General features: G+C 42.9%; 1 protein-coding gene and 1 non-coding gene across 2 annotated transcripts in view; both read left to right on the top strand.

Annotated features, from left to right (window-relative positions):
- The first annotated feature begins 7,262 nt into the window (after positions 1-7,262).
- SUN3 (Sad1 and UNC84 domain containing 3) overlaps positions 7,263-25,490 on the top strand; it is a 39,287-nt gene continuing 21,059 nt past the window's right edge. Inside the window, exons 1-5 of the mRNA XM_068550031.1 lie at positions 7,263-7,384; positions 11,442-11,503; positions 17,666-17,769; positions 23,329-23,369; positions 24,391-24,562. Of these exons, the coding sequence (XP_068406132.1) occupies positions 7,263-7,384; positions 11,442-11,503; positions 17,666-17,769; positions 23,329-23,369; positions 24,391-24,562 (501 nt within the window). The remainder of the gene's footprint in view (positions 7,385-11,441; positions 11,504-17,665; positions 17,770-23,328; positions 23,370-24,390; positions 24,563-25,490) is intronic.
- LOC137768989 (U6 spliceosomal RNA) lies at positions 19,155-19,261 on the top strand. Its single transcript, XR_011074904.1, has one exon. It is a non-coding gene; the product is annotated as a U6 spliceosomal RNA (small nuclear RNA).

Here is a 25,490-nt window from a genome sequence, read left to right as displayed (position 1 = left end):
GGCCGGGCGAGTCCTCAGGGCGTGGCGGGGGCGTGGCGGGGGCGTGGCTGCGCTGCTGACAGGGGCGTTGCCTCGGTGCTGGGCCAGGCCGCGCTGCTGGCGGGGCGAGGCATGGGGCGTTCTGGGGGCGAGGCCGGCCTCAGAATTCTGGTGCGCCCTCGCCTCCCAGTCGTCCAAGAAATTCGACAGAGATTTTCTTGTCAATCTCCCATTCATTTAATGCATTAAGAAAAAGAGGACAGGGCTTCCCTGGTGGCGCAGTGGTTAAGAAGCCATCTGCCAATTCCGGGGACACGGGTTCGAGCCCTGGTCCGGGAAGATCCCACATGCCGAGGAGCAACTAAGCCCGTGCGTCACAACTACTGAGCCTGCGCGCTAGAGCCCGCAAACCACAACTACTGACGTCCCCATGCCTAGAGCCCCTGGTCCACAACAAGAGAAGCCACTGCAATGAGAAGCCCATGCACCCCAACGAAGAGTAGCCCTGCTCTCTGCAACTAGAGAAAGCCCACGCTGCAACTAGAGAAAGCCCATGCGCAGCAACGAAAACCCAACGCAGCCAAAAATAAATAAATAATAATTAATTAATTAATTAATTATCTTTAAAAAAGGACAAATAAGTACCTGGCAAAACTCAGCACACAGCCATTTCTGCCAACTGTGTATCAATAGTAAAATTACCATGTAGACGTCTTCCACACACTTTATTTTTTCAGTATTTCTGGTTTGGAAATTAAGAGATCCTTTAAAAAAAAGTCTTTGGCGGTGTTTCCTCGGAACAGTGTTCAGAGTCCCAACGCTTGACTTCAGTGCGCACTTTTGTCCCACCTGGATTCGGGCTCTACTGTGAGTCGGGCTCCCCACTCTGCTCCGTGAGCCCAGAGGCCGCAGCAGGGACCACGACGTGGTCATCCGGAGAGAATGATGGAGAGGACTAGCCGCTGGAGACCCTGTGGTTCCCACCACCCGGGCAGTAGTATGGAGCTAAGGTTTTCTTTCGCAGAAAAAAGAAAAATCAAGATGTCTTTAAAGGTGGTCATTTGGCAACTTTAATTAAACAAGGTGCTGCTTCTGCTACACAAGTAAAGCCCTAGAAATCTAGCGGAAGACAGGTGACGTACGAATTGGGTAACGAGAGGGTAACTCTTGCGATGGGAATTAACCCTAACTGAGGTTAATCCGGCTCTCATATAATATTTTCAGGATCCTCAGCTGGCCCAGTCTTGAAAGTAATCAAGACTTTGTTTTTCAATGATGTCAAATGTTTGTTCCATTGCAGGTAGAGGCACGTAGACTGTCACTAAGAATATCAGGGCTTCCTTTTGCATAAGTCACAGCATTGTTTGCCCAGGGATTAGGGTTAGTGAGAGGATGGCGTCAGGGAACCAGGAGTAGGTTCTCACCAGACCTGCTGCAGCCTCCAGAACTGGGAGAAGTACATTCCTGTTGTTTATAAGTCACCCAGTCTGTGGGCTCCCTCGTGGACTAAGACAAAGGCTTTGCATCATGTTTAGGATTTCAGGAGGAACTGGCTTTTAGAACTATGTTTGGATCATTCATCTGAACCAGACGTTCCCATAACTTTCACAGCTTTGAAACTGTTGCACCTGGAGACTAACAGTTAAGACTGCTTGGATAAGTGGTCCCGCACACCTTCTTTACTTGCCTTCCAAGACCTGGGACTCTGCTGTTTTCACTCTAACTCGCAAGCTAATTCTGCAAGCTAGTCTTCATCGCAGGATCCTACATTTCTTCCTGGCATCTATATTTTGGAGTGCCATAGACCTCAGTCTTTGGACAGCTATCTCTGTGTGCTATCCATACTCACTGATTATGCAATCTCCTCCAGCACCCCCATATGAGACGACTCCCAAATGTTTACTTCCAGCCACAACGCTCCCCAACTTTTGGCAGGGATGGCATATTTCTCTTGCCCCTGGCTCAGTTGGGAACAGCTAGTAACTGGTCTGGGAAGGTCCTGCAAAGAAAGGGTCTCAGAGGGCACAGCCAAGAGGGGCTGGGGAAGAGAAATGTTAATATAGATTATGGCCAATCAGAATTCCTTCTGAACCAACGAAACTGTAATCTTAAATAAAATTATTGACAAATTATAAAAGCAGGGTTGACTTTATTTGGGAATAGCAGAGGAATTGCAATCTGGGACAACCAAGCTATTGTTGACTGGAAAAAAAAAAAAAAGCACAACCTAAAAGTCGAAATTTATGTTTTATTCAGTGGACTTGCTGAGGACTTAAGCCGAGAAGACAGCCTCTCAGATCGCTCTGAGGGACTGCTCCAAAAAAGGTAAGGAGGGAGCCAGAATATGTAGGAGATTTTGCAGCAAAGACCAGGTAGTCAGAACATCGAAAGATTACTGTTAATTAAAGAAAACCAGATATCTCAGGTTAATGAATTTAGCGCTTTTGTATGTATGGGAGGATACAAGAGTCTGGGCTCCCTGAAATCATTCCTTTGATGTGCACCTCAGCTATCTAGGGCCAGTGTCCAGATTTTCTCCATTCTGGATCCCCTCAGGGTGCACAGTCCATGAGACTGCAGTGGCTGATGGCTTTTGATGGCCACATGTCCTGTTTACTAACATGGCAGGAGACATTCTTTGTCCACACTGTGGTGAACCATAGGCAAGTCCAAAGAGACAAAGGGAAGGTCAGTTTTTATTAGGTTTTGGGAGGAAATTGGGGAGGGTTGTTTTGAATAAAAGTTCATTAGAAAAGAACAAGAGTTCCAGGTTGTGGCAGTTTCTTGTTGGCTGCAAGTTGTGGTTAGTGCATTGTTACTGGGGTGGGGAGGGATCTTCCTTCCCTTAAAATCAGAAGAAATTCCCATGTTGAAGAATGCCCTCCTTGTGCCAGAAGAAAAGTAACATTCTTATTATCATGGATAAGAAGTTGAGACCAAGACAATTCTACACTAACAGACCTTGTTACAGCAATCCTTACCTCCCTCTTTCTTCCCGGCACCTTCATGAGAGCTACCCCTTCAGGAGCTTTCTGATTCCATTTAAAATGAGATATGGGAACATATGTATATGTACAACTGATTCACTTTGTTATAAAGCAGAAACTAACACACCATTGTAAAGCAATTATACTCCAATAAAAATGTTAAAAAAAATGAAGTTTTCCTTATTTGTTGTCATAGAAGAAAGGAAACCCAGTTGCAGGTAGGAGGCTGAAAGGTCTGTATCACAATACTGCTTTTAAAAATATGTTAGGGTCTTCTGAAAAATATCAGATTTGGGGTTGTGATCTCAAGTACCTCCTTATTCCAAATTTATAACAACAATAGACAAAATACAAATAGAAAAAAATTAACAAGTCTGGAAGTCATGGGGTGCCAATAAACACGGAAGATCAGAGATGGGAGTGAAACTAGGAAACTCCCCACTCAAAATAAGTCTGCCATCCAAAACCCTAAGTCACCGAGGAAACAGGCCATGGAAAGATGGTGACTCATCAGGAAATGAATGATCTCCAGACAGATTTTATTTTTAATCCAGTTGTTTGAAAAGGGTTTTCAAATGAGTACACACTTAAAGAAATAAGAATACACTTAAAGACATAAATGAAAGAATGATAATGATTTTAAAAATAAATTTCCAAGCAAAAGAAACAAAGCAAAAACAGGTCAACAAAACAACAAAAACAAAAAAAAGCAGAACCCAGGAGAACTTGGGTCTTAATCATGTGGGAAAAAGAAAGCTCAAACTCACTCATCAGAATGCAAAAGGAAACTACCCTGAGGTACAGTTTTTTAAAAGCCATTCAACTGGTAAAGATAAAAAGGTTGATAAAACACCATGTTGGTGAACAGGAGGAAATCTCATAAATTCCTAATGGAAACTTAACTGGTAGAGTCTCCGCAGAGGACAAAGGCAACATTTATCAAAATTACAAACACACAGAGACTTTGACCCAGCAGTTCTTCCTCTGGCTGTGCATTCTTGCAGATGTACTCGTACACTCAGAATAACTTCAGCATGTGGTTATTTACTGAACACTGTTTTCAATATAAAGATGCTCATCAGGGTAAACTGTTCAGTGCACATTCGTACAATGAAATCCTAGGCAGACATGAAAGAATGAGGAAGATCATCTCAAAGTGAGTCAGAAAAACTTCCAAGATATATTTTTTCCTAATATGAATTAATTTATTATACTTGGCAGGTTTTACAATACATTTTTAAAAGATTAAAGATTCTTTGGAACTTTCATAAACCATTTACTGAGAGAGAAAAGTTACTACCCTAAAATCAAAGCTATTATTTACGTTTCTTCTTTTTTCATCACCACCACCACTATCATGGTCACCAAGATATATTTTTATGTGAAAAAAGCAAGATGCAGAGCATGGTTCCTAGCAAGCTACCATTTACTTTCAACAAAGTGAAGAGATAAATAGACAGATAGATGGAGAGAGATAGATACACCCATATATTTGTACATAAGTATATGTATTTTACATATATATTTGTACATGCATATCATATCTTTGAAAGAAAATAAAAGAAAATGGTCCCATGGATGCAAGGAGGGTGGAGAACTGATAACTACAAGGCAGAAGTGGGTTAAATAAGGCAACACTTTGCTATGTATCATTTTGTATCTTTTGAATTTGGGACCATTAGGTAAAAAATCAGGAATCTTGGGATTTCTTGGGATAGGTCTATATTTCACAGAGTTAAAAAGAAAATTAGCGGGACTTCCCTGGCGGTCCAGTGATTAAGACTTCGCCTTCCAATGCAGAGGGTGCAGGTTCTATCCCTGGTCCAGGAGCTAAGATCCCACATGCCTCATGGCCAAAAACCCAAAGAACATTTTAAAAAGTAGCAATATTGTAGCAAATTCAATAAAGATTAAAATAGTCCATATCAAAAAAATCTTTAAAAAAAGAAAAGAAAATCAGTGAATTATATACTAGCACTTACAAATTTACCCTGAAATCAGCATAGCAAAGAGAGAAAAACCAAAAAACAGAAAAAAATCAAAAACAAATACGAAGGGACAGTTGAGCGCTATGGAGAATAAAACAAGAGGAAGTCACAAATGTCAGCAGGTGGGCCATCATAAGAAAAGAGCCACAATGGCAAAGAAGCAGCATTTAAAGAGCTGATGGCTGAAAAATATTCCGGAATTGAAGAAATACATGAGTACTCAAACTGAAAGCATGAAGTATCTTATGCTTTTTCCTCCAAAAAGAAGGAAAAATTAAAAACCATTATCACACTGAGGTACACTGGGTGAAACTGAAGAACATCAAAGATGAACAGAAAATCTTAAAAACGACCAAAGGGAAAAGAAAAACCAAGTTGCCATACAGACACTCTCACAAAAAAGGAATAAAGAGGAATGAAGTTTAGGCAGAATTTTCATCCACAACAATCGAGTCCAAGACCATGGAATAGTATCTCCAAAGGGCTGAGAGGAAAATAACTGTCACCCTGGAATTTTATGCCCCAAATAACCATGCTCATCATTCCCAGCAATTCCTCTCCTGCGTGTCCACCCAGGGAAGCCCTTGTGGTGTGCAGGAGACATGTACAAAGACAGATATTGAACATTCATTGTGCTTCTGAAAAACCAAAAGCAACAGAACTTTACATCCATATAAGAACAGGTGAGTGAATTGTGATGTGTGGACAAAAAAAGTTGCAAGCCATTCCAGTAAACAAGGAATATTGCCCCACCATCAGGCCACTGAGGAGGGGATTCGGGATGGAGAAAAGCAGGACGCTGGCCCCAGATAGCTGAGGTGCAGATCAATGGAATGATTTCAATGAGCCCAGACTCTTGCATCTTCCCATACATAGAAAAGTACTAAATTCATTAACTTGAGATGTCTGTTTTTTGTGATTAGCAGTAATCTTTTGATGTTCTACTACATGTTTGGGTTTTTTGTTTGTTTTTGTTTTAAAGTGTTTTTTAGTTAAGGTACTTTTTTTGTTGGTTTTTTGTTTTTTTAAAATAAATTTATTTATTTAATTTTGGCTGCGTTGGGTCTTCGATGCTGCTGCAGGCTTTCTCTAGTTGCCGCGAGCCGGGGCTACTCATCGTTGTGGTGCACGGGCTTCTCATTGTGGTGGCTTCTCTTGTTGTGGAGCATGGCACTCAGGCTCAGTAGTTGTGGCATGTGGGCTCAGTAGTTGTGGCTCGTGGGCTCAGTAGTTGTGGCTCGTGGGCTCTAGAGCACAGGCTCAGTAGTTGTGGTGCACGGGCTTAGTTGCTCCGCGGCATGTGGGATCTTCCCAGACCAGGGCTCGAACCCGTGTCCCCTGCATTGGCAGGCGGATTCCTAACCACTTTGCCACCAGGGAAGTCTCTAGTATTTTATTTTTTTTAAAAAAGTACTGAAGGGCTTCCCTGGTGGGGCAGTGGTTAAGAATCCGCCTGCCAATGCAGGGGACACGGGTTCAAGCCCTGGTCCGGGAAGATCCCACATGCCGCAGAGCAACTAAGCCCGTGCAACACAACTACTGAGCCTGTGCTCTAGAGCCCGTGAGCCACAACTACTGAGCCTGTGTGCCACAACTACTGAAGCCCGAGCGCCTAGAGCCCGTGCTCCGCAATGAGAGGCCACCGTAATGAGAAGCCTGCGCAGCACAACGAAGAGTAGCCCCCACTCGACACAAATAGAGAAAGCCCTCAAGCAGCAACGAAGACCCAACACAGCAAAAATAAATTTTAAAAAGTACTGAAGCAAACACAGTGAAACATTGATTTGTTGTAGCAGAATAGTGGGTAGGGGGACTTCCCTGGCAGTCCAGTGGTTAAGACTCTGCAGTTCCACTGCAGGGGGCATGGGTTCGATCCCTCGTTGGGGAACGAAGATCCTACATGCCGTGCGGCATGGCCAAAAGAAAAAAAAAATCTTTTAATTAAAAAAAATTGATAACAGTGGGTACGGGTACCCTGGCATTTCCTGGTATGTTTGGGAGCTGCTGCCATAAAGCACTGTGATGTACACTCAGGACGTGTGCTGGCTGGTGGAGGGGGCCGCGTGCACCCCCTGCGCGGGGCTGGGCCATTGTGATGTGTCACAGAAGGTGATGCAACAGAAGAGCCCGAGGCATCTCAAGGTTTGTTCACTCGGTTTCCTCCTCGAAGGACAACCACCTGAGAGGTAAGAAGACAAAACCCGAACCAACCCAAAGCGCATAATGGATCGCATCATGTTTTCCATCAGGTAGCAAAGAGACAGCGGACGGTATTCCATCTACCAGCAACTTGTTCCTCGTGGGGAAAATGAGTGGAAGACCCAGGTCGAGGCGGGGCGCCAGGCTCTTCAGGGGTCCTTCTGAGGAGGCCGGCAGCAGCTCGAACAGGAGTGCTGTGCTCTCTGAGCAGGAAAACCCTGACGCCAGTGGGTACGTACCTGCAGGGGGATTCCATAAGATCTGATGGGATACGTGTCATGTGTCCTATGTGCTCTGTTCACCTGGAAAATAACCCTCCTTTATAGAGAAAGCCTCTGAATATTTCTCTGAATCCCAGTACTTTCTGTGGCCTGCTGTCTTCTTTCTAACGGTAGGGGTTTTAGGTTAATTACAGCAAGTGGGGGACAAGGGTTATAAAAGAGAAGACGTTCTTTTTTAATGTCACTTTGGCAGCAGTGTGAAATTATGTGATTGTAACCTGCAGCCTCTCGGGTCATTCGTCAGTGGCCTCTTGGCCGGTCTCTGTCCTGTGCAGGGTCCAGCGCTGAGCTTTACGACTCTGGACACAGAGGGCATTTGTTACATCCTTGGGTGAGAATTGACTACACAGGCTGTTAGTGGGTACATATTTTGAGCTAATAACTGTCTCCTCTAGTTAAAGCACGTGAGGAGACAGCAGGAAAGCCCCGGCCACTTGGGTGGCCCAAAGACCCAAGACCCTTTACCTGCCTCCTTGGAGCTGCCTGCTGGGAAAACAAAACAAAGAGTAATGAAGTAACCGTCCCCATGGTAACAGCTAAGGTTTAATCAAAAAGCTTAGTTAACCTTTGGTTAATGAGGTATGTGGTAATTTTCATTAAGCCAGTCCCTCGGGAGGGGTCCATGACCTTTGAGTAACTCTCTTTAGACAGTGGATCCCCCAGGTGACCAGTGAGATTTCAAGGGGTATGGTGGTTTCAAGAATGCACTGTCCCTTCAGAGAAGAGGGTTGGGAAGACCTTCTTCTCTGTTGCTTTTAGCACATTCTCACCACCTTGGATGGACAATAGGCATGATTGCTTTTTGTAGATGGATAAGCCACTTAAAGATTCTATATGGGGGGAATTAGGTGGCTCATTCTGTAGAGGAACAAAATTTGCCCTCCCCCCCCACCCCATAAAATATGTCTCTTTGGCATGAGGGTTAATTTAGGCTGATTATTTTGAAGAAACAGAAGACTCAGGAGGTCTTTCTTTTTACCTCTCCCTTAGCTGCGTAAAGAACTGAGATAAAGGGACTGTCCCTGGAACAGAGGGACAGGGAGGCAGGGAGGGATGTCTGCAGAGAATTGGGGCAAGGGGTGGGGACCGGCAGGGCCCAGACATCAGGGTCCACTCTGTGTCCCACCGTCTCCGCTTTTATGTACCAGACACTTGCTTTTCCATCCCCATGTGAACTGCCTTCCTCCCCTCTAAAGTCCCAAACCTGACCTCCTCTTCTGCCTTTAGCTGAAGATGGTATTTGAGGTGAGCGTCTCAGCCATCTGGGTGAGCGACTCCATTTTCCTGGCCTCCCTCACACGTACCTGTTATAAAACTTGTGTTTGCTTAATCTGTCTCAGGTCCATTTAATTCTTAGACCAGCCAGAGGAACCTAGGAGGGGAGAGGAAAATGTTTTCCTCCCTGACAGTCCTGAGTCTATACTCCCCGCGGCGTTGGAGCTGCTTCCCGGGCTGTCAGGTTACAAGCCCAATGGACAGTACAGCTCAGAAGCAGATCCCTGAGGGAGCAAATCTGTCCATTTGGTCAACTAGCTCAAATGAATTCAGGAAATCTGTTTCCTGTCTCCTTGCATAATGTTAAACAGCAATGTTACTTTCTGTGGCCTGGGGTTCTAGGTTAATTACAGCGAGTGGGGGACAAGGGTTATGAAAGAGAAAGACATTCTTTTTTAGAGAATGCACTTCGGCAGCAGTGTGAAATTATGACTGTAAACTGCAGCCTCTCGGGTCATTCATTTGTCAGTGGCCTCTTGCCCGGTCTCTTCGTGTGCAGGGTCCAGCACTATGAATGAAGCAGCTTCCAGACTTGAGGTCCCTTGCTCAGCCATTCTTCATTTGCCTGGAGCAGGGAATTCTGCCTTTCTGTTGATGGCAACTAGCTCATAACAGGTCAAAACCCCAAACCCAAACTGCTCAAGTGACTTGCTGAAACTCAGGCCCAGCAGTGTCATAGGGGCGGGGCGGGCACCAGGCCGTTATCGCCAGACTGTGAGCACGGGTCCGAGGGACCTGGTCCCCATTTGCGTGGCCTGAGGAGGCTGAGGGCCGGCTGGGTCCTGGGCACCTGGCTCCCTCAGTGATGGTGGCTGGGCAGGTCTGGGGACCTGGCCCTGAGGGCACTGCCAGCTGGGATTCCTCAGCGGGGCCTGGGCACTGGCAGGAAGACCCAGACTGTGTGCTGAATGAGCGCTGCCCAGCAGTGTGACCGGCCCGCACAGGGACCCCCGTCCCCTCAGCCACGGCCTGGACCTCGGAGGGCGAAAGTCGAGACTTGGGACCTCAACAAGTAAGATGTGGGGTGACGCTGTCGCTTTGCTTAGGGATTTGTTATGTGTTAAAAGCCGCAAGGACGCATGGAGAAGGAATGTAATGCCTGTCTTTCTCTTCCTTGTCTACGACCTTTAAGAGCATTACACCTTTAGATAAAAACTTGCAGGACAGAGGATAACATTTGTTTTGATGGAGGTTTACAGGAACATCGTGACCTGACCTTCACGGACAGCTGCGAGAACAAAGGCTCTGGCACCAAGAAGCCTGCAGCAACCAACCATGCCCGTCCCTCACCTTTCCTATGAAAGGGCTTTGCTGAAAGGCTTCAGGGAGTTCGGGGGTTTTAAGGCGTGAGCCACCCGTCTCCTTGATCGGCCCTGAAATAAAACTTTCTCTGCTCCACACTCCAACGTTTCTGTTTTGTCTGCCCTCACTGTGCATCGGGCACACAGACTTGCGTTCAGTAACAACGCCCCCTTTCCTAAGTTGTGACCCAGTGCTTCTCCTGCTATGTCAAGGTGCCATCTGTAATTAATGAGTGATTCATCTTTACCTAGTTTTTCGTATGTTTTAAATAGAAATTTCAATCTGCCACCTTAGAGTACTTTGTCCCAAAGCTCCTAGCCTTCTGTCTTAACGGGATTAGCCTGTTTTAGCCAATTTCTTTTTTTTTCTTTTTAAACAATCTTTAAAGTTGGATCTGAAAAGGTTATAACTGGGATCACATTGTAAAACTCTTTGGAAAAATCTACTGAGGCTGAATATGCACAGAGCCTACCACCCAGCAGTTCCTCTCCTGGGAGTTCACCTAAATGAAATACACACGGTGTGTCCATCAAAAGCCACGGACAAGAGGGCTCACAGCAGCATTGTTTGTAAGACTGCAGCGGTGTTGTGCATCACGACCCCTAATGCCCACCAACGTTAGGATGGTGCCCGTGTGTGTACTCACACAGTGGGATACTCTGCGGTGGTAAGGATGAAGGGGCTCCAGCCACGCAGCGTGAGGCCATGGACGGCTCGCAAACATTCAGAGGAGCAGCCGCACATACGTTCCGTTTATGATGCTTCCCAACCAGGCGGCCTACTCAGTGGGCACAGAGCCTGGGAGAGAGGTGCCCTTCAGGGGCGGGAAATGCAGGGTCTGATGGGGGCCGAGAGGGGCTGCTGACCAGCTGCCGTGCTCTTGCCCGGTTCTGGGTGAAGTTACGTGGATACGTTCATTTGGTGAAGGTCCACTGAGCTGTGTGATGGTTTGTGCTCTTTTCCGTATGTATGTTGTACTTCAATAAAAAGTGGGAAAAAAGGTTAGGATTGCTTTCAAGAATTTTATCAGGTAGTTGCTCATTGTCGTGGTTCTTTAGCTTAATACCGAATTTCCACAAAATCCGACTCTGACTTTTCTTTTTTCTCTTTGGCTCACGCTACATTGCAGACCTCTAGGATAACCTCCTTTGTTTTCTTCTTTATAAGCATTTACAGGCATAAAAACATGCAACAGCATGACAGTAATGTGTGTGAAAGAGAGGGGTATATATGTGTGTGTGAATCTGTATATGCACCAGCCTGAATACTGCTTTCCCTCAGTTTCGCAGATAGTGGATTAGGAATTAAATTAACTCACATGCTCATCCTAGTCATGTTTGTTGACTTGCTTATAGAGGTTAAAGTTCAAATTAAAGGTTAAGGGTGGTGTGTGGTTAAATTCTTTTCGCTGTTATTTTTCTTCTTTTTAGGTTGACTCGATCATGGAAGACTGTTGCGAGTATGGTGTTTATACTGACTTTTCTTCTTCTAGGTGAGTCTTCCTAAATAATGATCCTTGAAGCCATTTCACAGGATGTGTGTGGTGAGAGACATCACAGGGGAATGACTCACGTTTGTAATAAATGCCACAGGAGCCTGGAAGTGACTGCACGCTCTTGAACCATTCCTTTTTTTTTTTTTTTTTTTAATCTTTTATTTCTGATTGTAAAAGGAATATGGGCATCTTTGTGAAAACTTAGCAAGTACTTTATTTCTCTTAGAATCACAGTTTAAAATGAAAGAACTTGCTTTGAAGTTAAGAATCCTTTATATTTTTATTGCAAACACATACAATTGACCTTTTCTAAATCTGGGTGACTCATCTTATGGGATTTTGACAACCAAAAACTCTGGCTTATCATGGGATTCTTGAAGAAATGATGGAACATGCCGTTTGCAGTTTTCTGACTGTAAATATCACCCATCACAAACCCTAGCACACCGGAAAACTGCTCTGTGGTATGCAGACAACCTGAAGTGTAGACTGCCCATGAAAGAGTTCCACCCAGTTTCACCACGAAATGCTGTTTTACATGGCAGTGGGGGCTATTTAGTTGGGACTGCATGCAGATACCTGGACAGAGGGCTCTCTAAAGCCTGCACTAGCCTTCCTTCAGCTGCATCTTAGTGCCCTGAGCACCCACCCCATCTCAGCAGACCTCTAGACTAGACCTTGAATATTCCAGTTCCTACCTGGCTCTGCTGCTTCCAGCTGTCTTGTCTTCATCTCTGCTGATTTCAGACTGTGAACCTCAGGAGGCCGCACCCACGCCCCAGCCCCCTTGCTGCTGCCCGGCCCTGACTCGTGGACCCTCTGTGATGAGATTTCCCACAGCTCTACCCTAGCCCCGTGTACAGTGATCCACGCCTGCCCTTCTTAGGCCCCACCTCCCTGCCTGTGTCAGGAGCGCGCCATGTGAACGGTAGAACTCTTTGTGCTCAGGATTTTCCTTGTTTTGGAAATGAATACCCTATATTCCTTTGACATCTTTTAAGATACAACTTCACAGTGCATGCAAACTTCTTCTTTGTCTTTCCCCACTGTAAGCTTGCCCACTTGCCCACAAAGGGGCCAGATCCATTTTAGACACCACTGATGTGTTAATGATTTCAATGGAAGTAAACTGGACTCAGATCCTTCTTTTTTTATTTAATTTATTTTCGGCTGCATTGGGTCTTCGTTGCTGTGCGTGGGCTTTCTCTAGTTGCGGCGAGCGGGGGCTATTCTTCGTTGCGGTGCGCAGGCTTCTCATCGCGGTGGCTTTTCTTGTTGTGGAGCACGGACTCTAGAGGGCAGCCTCAGTAGTTGTGGCACACGGGCTCAGTAGTTGTGGCTCACGGGCTTAGTTGCTCCGCAGCATGTGGGATCTTCCCGGACCAGGGCTGGAACCCGTGTCCCCTGCATTGGCAGGCAGATTCTTAACCACTGCGCCACCAGGGAAGCCCCTCGGATCCTATTTTTATCTACTGGGGTGAAATCCACATAATATAAAATTAACCACTTAGAAGTGAACAATTTAGTGACATTGAGTGCATTCACAATGTTGTACAACTACCACTTCTAATTCCGAAACATTTTCATCAACCCCAAAAGAAACCCCACACCCATTAATCAGTCACTCCCCATTCCCCCTCCCCTATCCCCTGGCAACCACCAATCTGCTTTCTGTTTCTAAGGGTTGACATGTTCTGAATGTGTCACATAAACGGAATCATACAACGTATGACCATTTTTGTCTGGCTTCTTTCACTAAACATCATGTTTTTGAGCCTCATCCATGTTGTAGATGAATAAGTGCTTCATTCCTTTTTGTGGATGAATAATATTCCATTGTATCAATAGACCACAATTTGTTTATCCATTCAACTATGGATGGGCATCCACTGCTTCCACCTTTCGGCTGTTGTGAATAGTGCTGCTATGAACATGTGTGACCATGTACTTGTCTGAATACGGTGAGTCCCCTACATACGAACCTTCATGTTGTGAACTTTCAAAGGTTCGAACATACGTTCACATGTCCAATCGCATAACTTAGTTCACATGTCTGGCGTATATTGTCATGTGTGTGCATCCTCTGCAAGTGGTTGTGCTTTTGTGTACTTTATTGTACAGTACTGTATAGAGTACAGTAGTACGGTATCTTTATTTCTTGCCTGTTCACTCGATGCCAGCCCCTGTATGCCAGCTGTTGTACTGTACTACTGTACTTTTCAAGGTACCGTACTGTAGAATTTAAAATGTTTTCTTTATTTTTTGTGTTTCTTTGTTTTTTTATGTATTATTTGTGTGAAAAGTATTATAAGTATTTGGACTTACGAACAAATTGAACTTAATGAACTAGCTCTCAGAACGGAACTCATTCACATGTAGTGGACTTACTGTACCTGTTTTCAATTCTTTGTGTTATATTCCTACTAGCAAATTGCTAGGGAGGAATTGCCAAACTCTTTTCCAGAGAAGCTGCACCATTTCACTTTCCCACCAGCAATGTATGATGGTCCCAGTTTCCACACATCCTCACCGACACTTGTTGTTCTCCATTTTTTAGGATTGTAGCCATCCTGGTGGATGTGAAGTGCCGTCGCATTGTGGTTTTGATTTGCATTTCCCTAATGATTGATATTGACTAATACTGAGCCACTTTTCATGTGCTTGTTTGACATTTATATGTCTTCTTTGGAGAAGGTCTCTTCTAGTCCTTTACCCATTTGATTGGGCTTTCGTCTTTTTGTGGTTAGACTTGTAAGAGTCCTTTATATTAATATATTCTGGATATTAGACCCTTCTCAGATATATAATTTGTAGATATTTTCTTTCATTCAGTAGGTCACCCTTTCACTTTTTGAGTAATGTCCTTTGATGCACAAAATGTTTTAATTTTAATGGTGTCATATCTAAGAATCCATTACTAAATTTTAGGTCATGACAATTTACTTCTATGTCTTTTCTGAGAGTTGTATGATTTTCACTCTTACATTTAGCTCACTGATCCCTTTTGAGTTAATTTTTGTATATAGCGTGAGGTAGGGATCCAACTTCATTTTTTAGCAAATGGACATCCAGTTGTCTCAGCATCATTTGTTGAAAAGGCTATTTTCCCCATTGAATGGTCTTGTCACCCTTGTCAAAAAATTCAATCAGCCATAGATGTATGGGCTTATTTCTGGATTTGCAATTCTATCCCATTGGTCTATATGTCTATCTTTATGCCTGGACCACATTGTTGGAATTTGACAGGGATTGCTTGGAATCTATAGACAGTTTCAGGTAGTATTGTCATCTTAACAATAGTAAGCATCCTGATCTATTTAGATCTTTAAAAAATACCTCTCAGCATTGTTTTATAGTTTTCAGTTTGGGTTGTAAAATGCGTCTCCTGTAGGCAACATATAGTTGGATCATGTTTTTTTAATCCATTCTGGCAGTCTTTATTTTGATTGGAGAGTTTAATCCATTTACATGTAAAGTAATTACTGATAAGAAAAGAATTCCGCCATTTTCCTATTGTTTTCTCTGTCTTATACCTTGTTTGGTCCTTATTTTATTCATTATTGCCTTTTGTGTTTAATTGTTTTTTTGTGTTGTTTTTTCTTGGCTGTGCCACACAGCATGTGGTATCTTAGTTCCCTGATCAGGGATCAAACCTGCACCCCATGCAGTGGAAGCACACAGTCTTAACCACTGGACCACCAGGGAGGTCCCTGTAGTGTACTGTTTTGATTCTCTTCTCATTTTGTGTATATTTTTTAGAAATTTTCATAGTGACTACCATGGAGATTACAACTAACACTCTGAATTCATAAAATATAACCTGAATTGGTACCAACATAACTTCAACAGCATATAAGTACTCTGCTCCTATACAACTCCATCCCTTCCTCCTTTATGCTGTTGTTGTCAAAAATTACACTTTTATGTATTGTGTATCCATTAACATAGATCTATAATTATTTTTATGCATTTGTCTTTTTAATCATGCAGGAAATAAAAAGAAGACTTACGAAGCAAAAATACAATAATACTGGCTTTTATATTTACTTATTAAAACGCATAGTTGCCTTTACTGGAGATATTGATTTTCTCCAGATGACATTGACTCCCTAGTGCCCTTTCACTTCAGCCTGAAGGAGTCCCTTTAGCATTTACTGTAGGGCAGGTATTCTGGCAATAACTTCTTCAGTTTTTGTTTTCTGGGAATGTCTTAATTTCCTCTTCATTTTGAAGGATAGTTTGGGTGGATATAGAATTCTTGGTTGGCATGTTTTGTTTTTTTTTCCCTTCAGCATGTTAAATATGTCATCCCACCACCTTCTGGCTTCCATAGTTTCTGATAATATGCAGAGATCTGATAATATTCTTATTAAGGAGTCCTTGTACATGACAAGTAGTATTTCTCTTGCTCTTTTCAAGATTCTCTGTCTTTGGACTTGAGGACACAGTGGGGAAGGGGAAGCTGGGATGAAGTGAGAGAGTAGCAATGACGTATATACACTACCAAGGGTGGGAGGGAGGCTCAAGAGGGAGGGGATATGGGGATATATGTATACATATAGCTGATTTACTTTGTTGTACAGTAGAAACTACCACAACGTTATAAAGCAATTATACTCCAATGAAGATGTAAAAAAAAAAAAAAAAGATTCTCTGTCTTTGGCTTTTGACTGACTGATTATAGTGTGTCTTAGTATAAGTCTCCTTAAGTTTATCCTAGTTAGAGTTTGTTGAGCTTCTTGGATGTGTAGATTTATGCTTTTCATCAAATTGGGAAGTTTTCAGCTATTATTTCTTCAAATATTCTTTCTGCCCTTTGCTCTGTCTTCTTCTGGGACTCCCATAAGTGTACATTGATAAGTTTGATGCTGTTCTGCAGGTCTCTCAAGCCCTGTGTACTTTCTTTAATCTTTCTCCTCCTCATCATCATACTCGATAATTTCAATTGTTCTATCTCTGAGTTCATTGATTCTCTCTTTTGCCTACTCACATCTGCTGTTGAGCCCTTTTAGTGAATTTTCTCATTTCAGTTATTGTACTTTTCAGCTCCAGAATTTGTATTTGGTTCCTTTTATAATTTTTCTATTGATATTCTCATTTTATTCATACTTCATTTCTTTGGTTTTCTTTAGCTCTTTGTCCATGGTTTCCTTTAGTTTTTGAGCATATTTAAGACAGATGGTTTATAAAGTTTTTGTCTAGTTAGTCCAATGTTTGGGCTTCCTCAAAGACGTCATGGCCAGTTTATGTCTTGAAGTCTTTCAACAGACATTGCAGCCTCCCAGAAAACTGTTCTAGCCCAAAGGAGTGGGTAGAAACAGAGGTCAGCCTCTGCACCAGCTAATCAGGGGAACACTAGGCAGGTCAAAGCTCAGAGTCACAGTAGTTGAAGAACAATGTCTGTATTAGACCCCTGGCACAACATCTACACGAGAAACATTGGCTGCCATTCACACAGCCACTGCCACCATTCTGGGGAGTGGGATACGATAGAGCAGGTGAGCAATAATGCCACACTGCTCTCTTTCCAAAACTAATCTGCCCTTTTCTTCAGTCCTCTGGTTGCTGTAAGTTTGAGATTAGATTTCAGAATTCCAATAAAGTTGGTCCTGTTAGTCTTTGCAAGCTTATGATTGTTTCAATAGAGGAACAATTTTTTGAGCCCCTTATGCTGTCATTGGAAATTATTTTCACCCAAGAATCTGATATAGCTTCCCTGCTTAGAGAAATTTCTACTAATATATGTTGTCCACGAAAATTCAATTAACAATCAGGTTAAGAAGAAAAAAGAGGAATTTTATTCAAGCCAAACTGAGGATTATATCTCAGGAGACAGACTCTCAGTAGTTCTGAGAACTGTTCCACCTGTTAGAAGTCGAAGGCACATATACATTTTTGAGACAAAAGCTCATACGTCAAAATGATATGCTGATATTTATATAAAGTTCACTCCCGTCTTTGAGGAGCTCTGGTTAATGTGTAATGCAGATGTACACTGCATATTAGGGAGGGAGGGAGGAGGCCCAAATGGACACAGAGAAAGAACTTTCATTTTTTTTTGTCCTGCCTGAAAATATAAATTTTGTTTCATGAATGTAAAATATCTTATAACTGTTTCCAGATAAACTATTTAATCAAAGTCAATCTTTTCCTTAACAGGATTTAGAAATCACATGAGGCTGAAAGAAAAAGAGTTTCCTCACAAATCCAGACAATTTTATGCTGCAATTGCAGAATATGGTTCACAGCTTTACAATTACCAGGTGATGTTTTGTTAAATCATTTTGTATGTCACTCATTTAAAATCTAATACACTAGATTTGTGATTCATTACCCTTTCCTCCTTCCCTGTTTCTCCCTTTTGCAATGAGAATGTCTATCCTATGCTGCTATGTTTGAAAGCAGATAATGTGTTTGATTTCACAGCTTCATAGCTGAAGGGGAGTTTGCTTCAGGATGAATTGTACCTGGGGTCTCATCCATATCTGACTTGGATGATATTTAGTTGAGGCTTTGGACTTTAGACTTTTAAGTTGATGCTGGAATGAACAAAGACTTTTGAGCTGTTGGGATAAAATAGATGTATTTTGCATGTAAGAAGGACATTAATTTGGGGGGCCAGGGTTAGAATGTCATAGGCTGAATATTTATGTCCCCCCCAAATTCATATGTTGAAACCTAACCCCAAGTATTAGGAGGTGGGGCCTTTGAGAAGTGATTAAGTCATGAGGGTGGATCCCCCATGGTTGGGATTAGTGCCCATTAAAAAAAGATAGCCCAGGGACTTCCCTGGCGGTCCAGTGGTTAAGACTCCACAGTTCCACTGCAGGGTGTGTGGGTTCGATCCCTGGTCGGGAAACTAAGATCCTGCATGCCAAATGGTGTGGCCAAAAAATAAAAATAAAAAATAAAAAAAGATACCCCAGAGGGCTCCCTGCCCTCTCTCTGCCATGTGAGGACACAGTGAGGAGACACTGTCTATGAACCAGGAAGTGGTTCTCACCAGATACCAAATCTGCTGGTGCCTTGATCTTGAAATTCTGTCTCCACAACTGTGAGAAATAAACTGTTATTTATAAGCCAACCAGTTTCTGGTATTCTGGAGCAGCCTGAACAAACTAAGCCAGCACCCCAAGGGAAGCTTCAGCATGTGGAAAATGGCAACTAGCACTTCAGTTAACCACTGCCTGGAGCTGTGGACAGAATGGCCTCACAGCTGTCCTGAAGCTAGTTAGAGCAAAAGGGACTTAGCCTGAGACCAGACACTGGTGTTCTCTCTCTGGTGCACCCCAGCACTCCAGATGTTACCTTGTCTATCCTATGCTTTGGCCTCCGAAGATGAGAGAAGAGAGGAAGGACAGGAGCTTCGGTCAAGTCAACCACTGCTCCACGGAAAGAAGGGACAGACCAATGAACTCCATCCAGTCAATGACCTTGGACCTGAGTTGGTGCCCTCTTCCCTGGAAGTTATAAGGTTTAAAATTAGATAACTTGTGGCAGTTTTGTTATTAAAAAAAAAAAAATGTACTGGCCACGTGAGGCATTTGTGAACACTTGCATCCAATTTGTCCCAGCTCGAAGTATTGGAGCCACATTCTAAGGCATAAAGCTTTGGGTCTCAGTCGACATTACCTGTAAAAACAAAACAGTGTTTGCCTAGGCAGCGCACATACAAAAACTGTAACAGTACAGAGAAGATCAACACGGCCCCTGAACAAGGATGACTAGCAGATTCATGAAGGCTTCCATATTTTTAAGAGTAAAATAGTTAACAATGACAAACAAGTCTGTGGCCCTGTCCACAGCTGTTTCTCTGCCTTTTCTACTCAGCCCTGTCATTTCTCAGGAGGCTGTTGATTCCACACCTGTTCAGTTGACTGTAGATGCCAACTGGTCCTCCTTCAATGGGCATGTTTTGGGTCAGGCAGCAGGTGTTTCATCAGGAGCTTTGTTGGAGATGCTGTGCAGTCCTACTGAAGGCTCTGGACATCTGTCCTAACCTTCCATGGGGCTCTGTACACCTTCCCGGAAGGAAGTTCCGGAAAGGTTCTTAGATGCCCCAGCACCATTCTTATCACAGGACCCTCGTGGAAGGGATGGATCACCAGCTGTACCCAAAGCAGCCTCTGCTGCATCTTTGAGGTTTTCTTTTTTCCCTGTGGATGCCAACCCATCTTTCACGTGTTATCTTCCTTTTCCAGTCCTTCTTTTCCCTTCACTTTCATTCCCTCACTTTTTTTTGGTCTGATGGCTTTTTTTTTAAGCTTTTTTTTTTTTTTTAATTTATTACTTTATTTATTTTTGGCTGTGTTGGGTCTTTGTTGCTGTACACGGGCTTTCTCTAGTTGCGGTGAGTGGGGGCTACTCTTCGTTCCAGTGTGCAGGCTTCTCATTGTGTTGGCTTCTCTTGTGGAGCATGGGCTCTAGGTGTGCGGGCTTCTGTAGTTGTGGCTCACGGGCTCTAGAACGCAGGCTCAGTAGTTGTGGTGCACGGGCTTAGTTGCTCCGTGGCATGTGGGATCTTCCCGGACCAGGGCTCGAACCCGTGTCCCCTGCATTGGCAGGCAGATTCTTAACCACTGTGCCACCAGGGAAGCCCTCGTCTGATGGCTTTTTATACTATATTTGTTCCTATAGTGGAAGCCACATAAAGTCCTTTTGGAAATGAGGCAAATAAAAATGCTTTTAAAAATCCGGAAAATGTTAGCTTTCAAAGAACTCTCAAATTCATTTATCAACAAATTAATGAAGGCATATTTTCTGTATGTTCTTTTAAGGTTAGAACAGAAAAAAAGTAACAGAAGTGCAGAACACTGCCCCTACCGACAGGAAACCTATTCAAACAGAAACTGAAAAACTAGAAGTAAGAATTTCTCCCTACCAAAAATAAGCTCCCACATCCACATCCCCATCAAAAGAAAAATGTTGAGGAGAGCCTATAAGAAATTAAATTGCCCACTAATGAGAACCTACGTTTAGCACAGGGAACTCTACTCAGTGCTCTGTGGTGACCTAAATGGGAAGGAAATCCAAAAAAGAGGGGATATATGTATATGTATAATTTGATTCACTTTGCTGCACAACAGAAACTAACACAACATTGTAAAACAACAATACTCCAATAAAATTTTTTTAAAAATTAAATTGCTCAGCAGAAAAACAAAAGCAAGGTAACTGTTTTCTGTGTGGCGTGCTGTGCTCCATTCCACTCCATTGTCACACAACAGTGTGGATGAGATGTCCCTCCCGCCTTGCACCATTTTGGCAGAACAAACTGATGGGAAGTCAGAGTCTTTGAAACAAAAAAGCAGACTTGTCCGCTGAGAAGGATGGGACATTATTTCCCAGATAATTCATGGATGGTCACTGCAGTGGGTTGAAAGTGACCCCCAAGAAGCTATTTCATGGCCTGACCCCCAGAACCTGTGCATAGAACCTTTATTTGGAAAAAGAGTCTCTGCAGATGTAATTAGGGCTACTGAGATGAAGTCATACTGGATTTCCCAGATGGGCCCTAAACCCATTGACACGTGTCATACAGATAAGATAAGAGACACATCGTTGATTATTAGAGAAATGCAAATCAAAAATACAATGATGGGACTTCCCTGATGGCGCAGTTGTTAAGAATCTGCCTGCCAATGCAGGGGACACGGGTTCAAGCCCTGGTCCGGGAAGATCCCACATGCCACGGAGCAACTAAGCCTGTGTGCCACAACTACTGAGGCCCGTGTGCCTAGAGCCCGTGCTCCGCAACAAGAGAAGCTACCACAATGAGAAAGCCACACAACACAATGAAGAGTAGCCTCCACTCGCCGCAACTAGAGAAAGCCCACACGCAGCAATGAAGACCCAATGCAGCCGAAAATAAATAAATAAATTTATAAATTTATAATAAATATAAATGATATATTTATATAAATATATATTTATAAATAAATATAAATATAATATAATATTTATTATATTATATTTATATTTTTATTAAATATTATATTATATGATATATAATATTTAATATAATATATTTTATATTTTTATAATATATTAAAATATAATGTAAAATATATTAATATTTAATATATTTTATATTATATTAAATATTATTATCATTTATAATAAATATTATTATATTTATATTAAATATTATTTATATTTATAAATATATATATTTATTTATATATAAATAAATATAAATATATATAATATTTATATTTATATAAATATTTATAAATAAATATAAATAAATTTATATTTTAAAAAAAGTGTGCAAGTAACAAATGCTGGAGAGGGTGTGGAGAAAAGGGAAACCTCCTACACTGTTCATGGGAATGTAAATTGGTGCAGCCACTATGGAGAACAGTATGGAGGCTCCTCAAAAAACTAAAAATAGATTTGCCATATGATCCTGCAATCCCACTCCTGGGCATATATTCAGACAAAACTATAATTTGAAAAGAACCCATGTTCATAGCAGCACTATTTACAATAGCCAAGACATGGAAGCAATCTAAATGTCTACTGACAGATGAATGGATAAAGAAGATGTGGTATACACACACACACCCACACACACATAAATACACACACTGGAATATTACTCAGCCATACAAAAGAATGAAATAATGCCATTTGCAGTAACATGGATGGACCTAGAGATTATCATACTAAGCGAAGTAAGAAAAAGACAAATACCATATAATATCTCCTATGTGTGGAATCTAAAAATGAACATATCTACGAAAGAGAAACAGACTCACAGACATAGAAAACAGACTTGTGGTTGCCAAGGGGGAGGGTAGGGAAGGAGTGGGAGCTTGAGGTTAGCAGATGCAAACTATTATATATAGGATGGATAAACAACAAGGTCCTACTGTATAACACAGGGAACTATATTCAATATCCTGTGATAAACCATAATGGAAAAGAATATGAACAAGAATATATATATGTATAACCAAATCACTTCACTGTACAGCAGAAATTAACACAACATTGTAAATCAACTCTACTTCAATAAAATTATTTTTAAAAAGAATAAAAGAAAAAAAAAAAGAGACACACAGAGGAGACGCACCTAGCGGAGAAGGGCGTGTGGGGACAGTGCAGCCACAGCAAGCCTGGGAGCCTTCAGAAGGTGGAAGAAGCAGGAAATGGAATCTCTCTTCAGCCTCAGAGGAAAGTGTGGCCCTGCTGACACCCTGATCTCAGACTTCTGGCCTCCAGGCCTGTAAGAGAATCCACTTCTGTCATTTTAAGCTGCTGGGTTTGCAGCCGTTGGTGGGGGAGCCTAGAACCCACGAGGTACGTGGAGCTTCGCACACAGAGGAGCTGGCAGAAGGAAGCTGGGTGGGCAGGCGCTGCAGCCTGGGAGCAGACCCTCTGTCCGCCGTCCCGTGTGGACCTCCTCCGCCACGCCCTGTGTGCATCCCAAATGGCAGCAGCGTTGTCAGCCTGGCTGGGCACCCCCTGTTCAAACATGAGGTGGTCCTGTTGAGACACCCTGCCGGCATTAGGTAAAGGCCTGCAATTTGTCTGATGGCATGCTAATGGAATCCAGCCATCGGCTTCCTTGCAGAGAAAGGGGGTGCCCCTCACTGTGTGCAGGAACAAACCTCAGGTCTGGATGCTTCCGCATCTCCTCTAAATATAACTATTTGCAGGAAGATGCAGGTGTCTTAGAGGCTGTGGGTCCCACTTGCCGCACGTCTCTATCGAGGGTGGCAGTGTGATTTCCTTCCCCTTTACAAATAGGAAAAATAACTCCACCTGAGTAGGCAGGATTTGGAATGATTTGTTTTGTTTTGTTTTGTTTTCTTCAGGCCAGGCTTCGAATGCCAAAAGAGCAACTGGAACTTTTAAAGTGAGTGAGATGTTCTCGTGTGTGTGACTTTCTGGTGTGGGTCCAAACGCTGAAATGCTTTTGTAAAATTATAAAACTAATTTCTACTTCTGCAGATCATTCTTTAAGGAAATATACACTGGGAGGTGCTTTCAATATTATTTATTATTTTTTTTAAAAAGGAAACCACCAAGATGAGAAGAGCAGGTCGAAGGTTAAATATGTGGAGTGGAGAATTATGAAGCCATTAAAATAATTCTAAAATATATTCACTGATCTGGGAAGTGCAGTGGGACACAAAATTATTTTGTAACAATGTTTTTGCATGGAATAAAAACTGTTACAAACACACCAAAATTTAACAGTTTTTATTTCTTCAAAATTTTATATTGTTTCAAAAATTGGGAGAAAATACTAGATAAGTAGTGCTTCCATTTTTTTCAGCATAAAGAAATACCCATTGGCTTGACATTTTCTTATTCTTTCTAATAACTTTCAAACTGTACAAGTAGCAGAGCCCATACTTGGAAAGTAAAATCTTGCACCCTGGAGCTGGTGAAAGGCAGCTGCCCCCCACCTCCACCCCTGGCTGGATCCTCCAGCTCCCCCCTCGCCTGCCCGAGGCTGGTCCACAGAGCCTCAGGGCTTGGTTGGGAATCTCCTGTTCTGTACCCCACTCAAAGTACAAGGTGTTCCCCATCCTAAGGAGGTGAGAGGGGGATTTAAGATCTACACTGTGAGATCACCCAGCTCAGGTCAGGGTGGCTGCAGTCCCCAGGGGAGGGATGGGACGTGCCTGCACAGAGCACACCCCAAGCCCTGGGATGCCCTCAGGACGGCTTCCCTGAAAGTCTTTGCTTTTCCCATGTAGTGAAGGGCAGTGCTTTTGACCAAGGGGCATCTCCTGAGCGCCCCTCACTAGGGGCTTCTCTCTTCTGCAACGTAAAGCACCTCTTCATTTTGCTGGCCCTGAAGCCCAGCCCTGGGGGGCGGCAGAGAGCCCACCGCTTCCTCCTTTCACAGTGAGGGTCTCTATTCACAGGAAGGAAAGCCAGACTTTGGAAAACAACTTCCGTGAAATTCTATTCTTAATTGAAGAAATAGATGTTCTGAAGGCCTTACTTAGAGATATACGGGATGGTCTGCACAGTTACAGCTGGACTGCAGACGGAGACCACGCTGAAGGCTGGGACCACACTGAAGTTGTGGACGAGGTGATGTGGGCATTGGCAGGGAGGCGGGGCTCGTCCGACCTTCAGTTGTCACATCCACAGCTTACGTGAGTGGGGAATGGGGCGACAGCTGGGCTGTGGTCTGTGTCCTCTTGAAAATTCTTCCCCGGCAGTAGCTTACATTCACTAAAGCTTGCCCCTGGAAACACACTTTTTCATAATTGTTGTGTCACAGGGAAGATTTTGTATTGCAAGAAAACTGACTTCCCACCCAAATAAGTAACTGATTCTGTCTTATTTTGCACTTAAAAAACAAAAGAAGACAAACAAAAGCTCATTCAGAAATGACAGTCTCTGAAAGTCCATACACAAATACTTAAATAGTAAAATATTTTTATTCAGGAACCTAAAGCTCGTGTATTTGACCTACTCAGCACCAGGTCGGGCAACATTATGATGAAGACCAATGAGCTTGGTTTTGCCTCTTCTCCCCCCTTATTAGCAGTAACTTCTTTCCTTTCCTTAGGTTCTGCTTTTTGAAAGACACAGAAAGCTGACACTGACCACCACTGCCACGGCCCTGGGACAAAGTGCTTCCTCAGTTAGAACTCAGACTGTTACGTTCTCTCAGGACACTTGCTTATTTAGACTCAGAACATCCTTAAGAACTCAATATTAATTCAAATGATGAATAATTTCTAACACAAGCAATCATGTACTCTATGTAAACTGCCTTGATCCCCAAATACCTACAGGGAGTTCCCTGGCGGTCCAGTGGTTAGGAATCTGCGCTTCCACTGCAGGGGGCACAGGTTCGATCCTGGGTTGGGGAGCTAAGATCCCACAAGCTGCAAAAAAAAAAAAAAAAAAAATATATATATATATATACATTTAACCAAATATTACAGAACATTCAAGTCTTTATTACTAAGCAGAGACACTAAAAGTGGCACCCAGCAGGTCACACGCA

Source organism: Eschrichtius robustus, chromosome 8 (assembly GCF_028021215.1).
Source record: "Eschrichtius robustus isolate mEscRob2 chromosome 8, mEscRob2.pri, whole genome shotgun sequence".
Taxonomy (NCBI): Eukaryota; Metazoa; Chordata; class Mammalia; order Artiodactyla; family Eschrichtiidae; genus Eschrichtius; species Eschrichtius robustus.
Note: the sequence above shows the minus strand (reverse complement) of the source record. Positions and strands in the feature narration are given on the sequence as shown.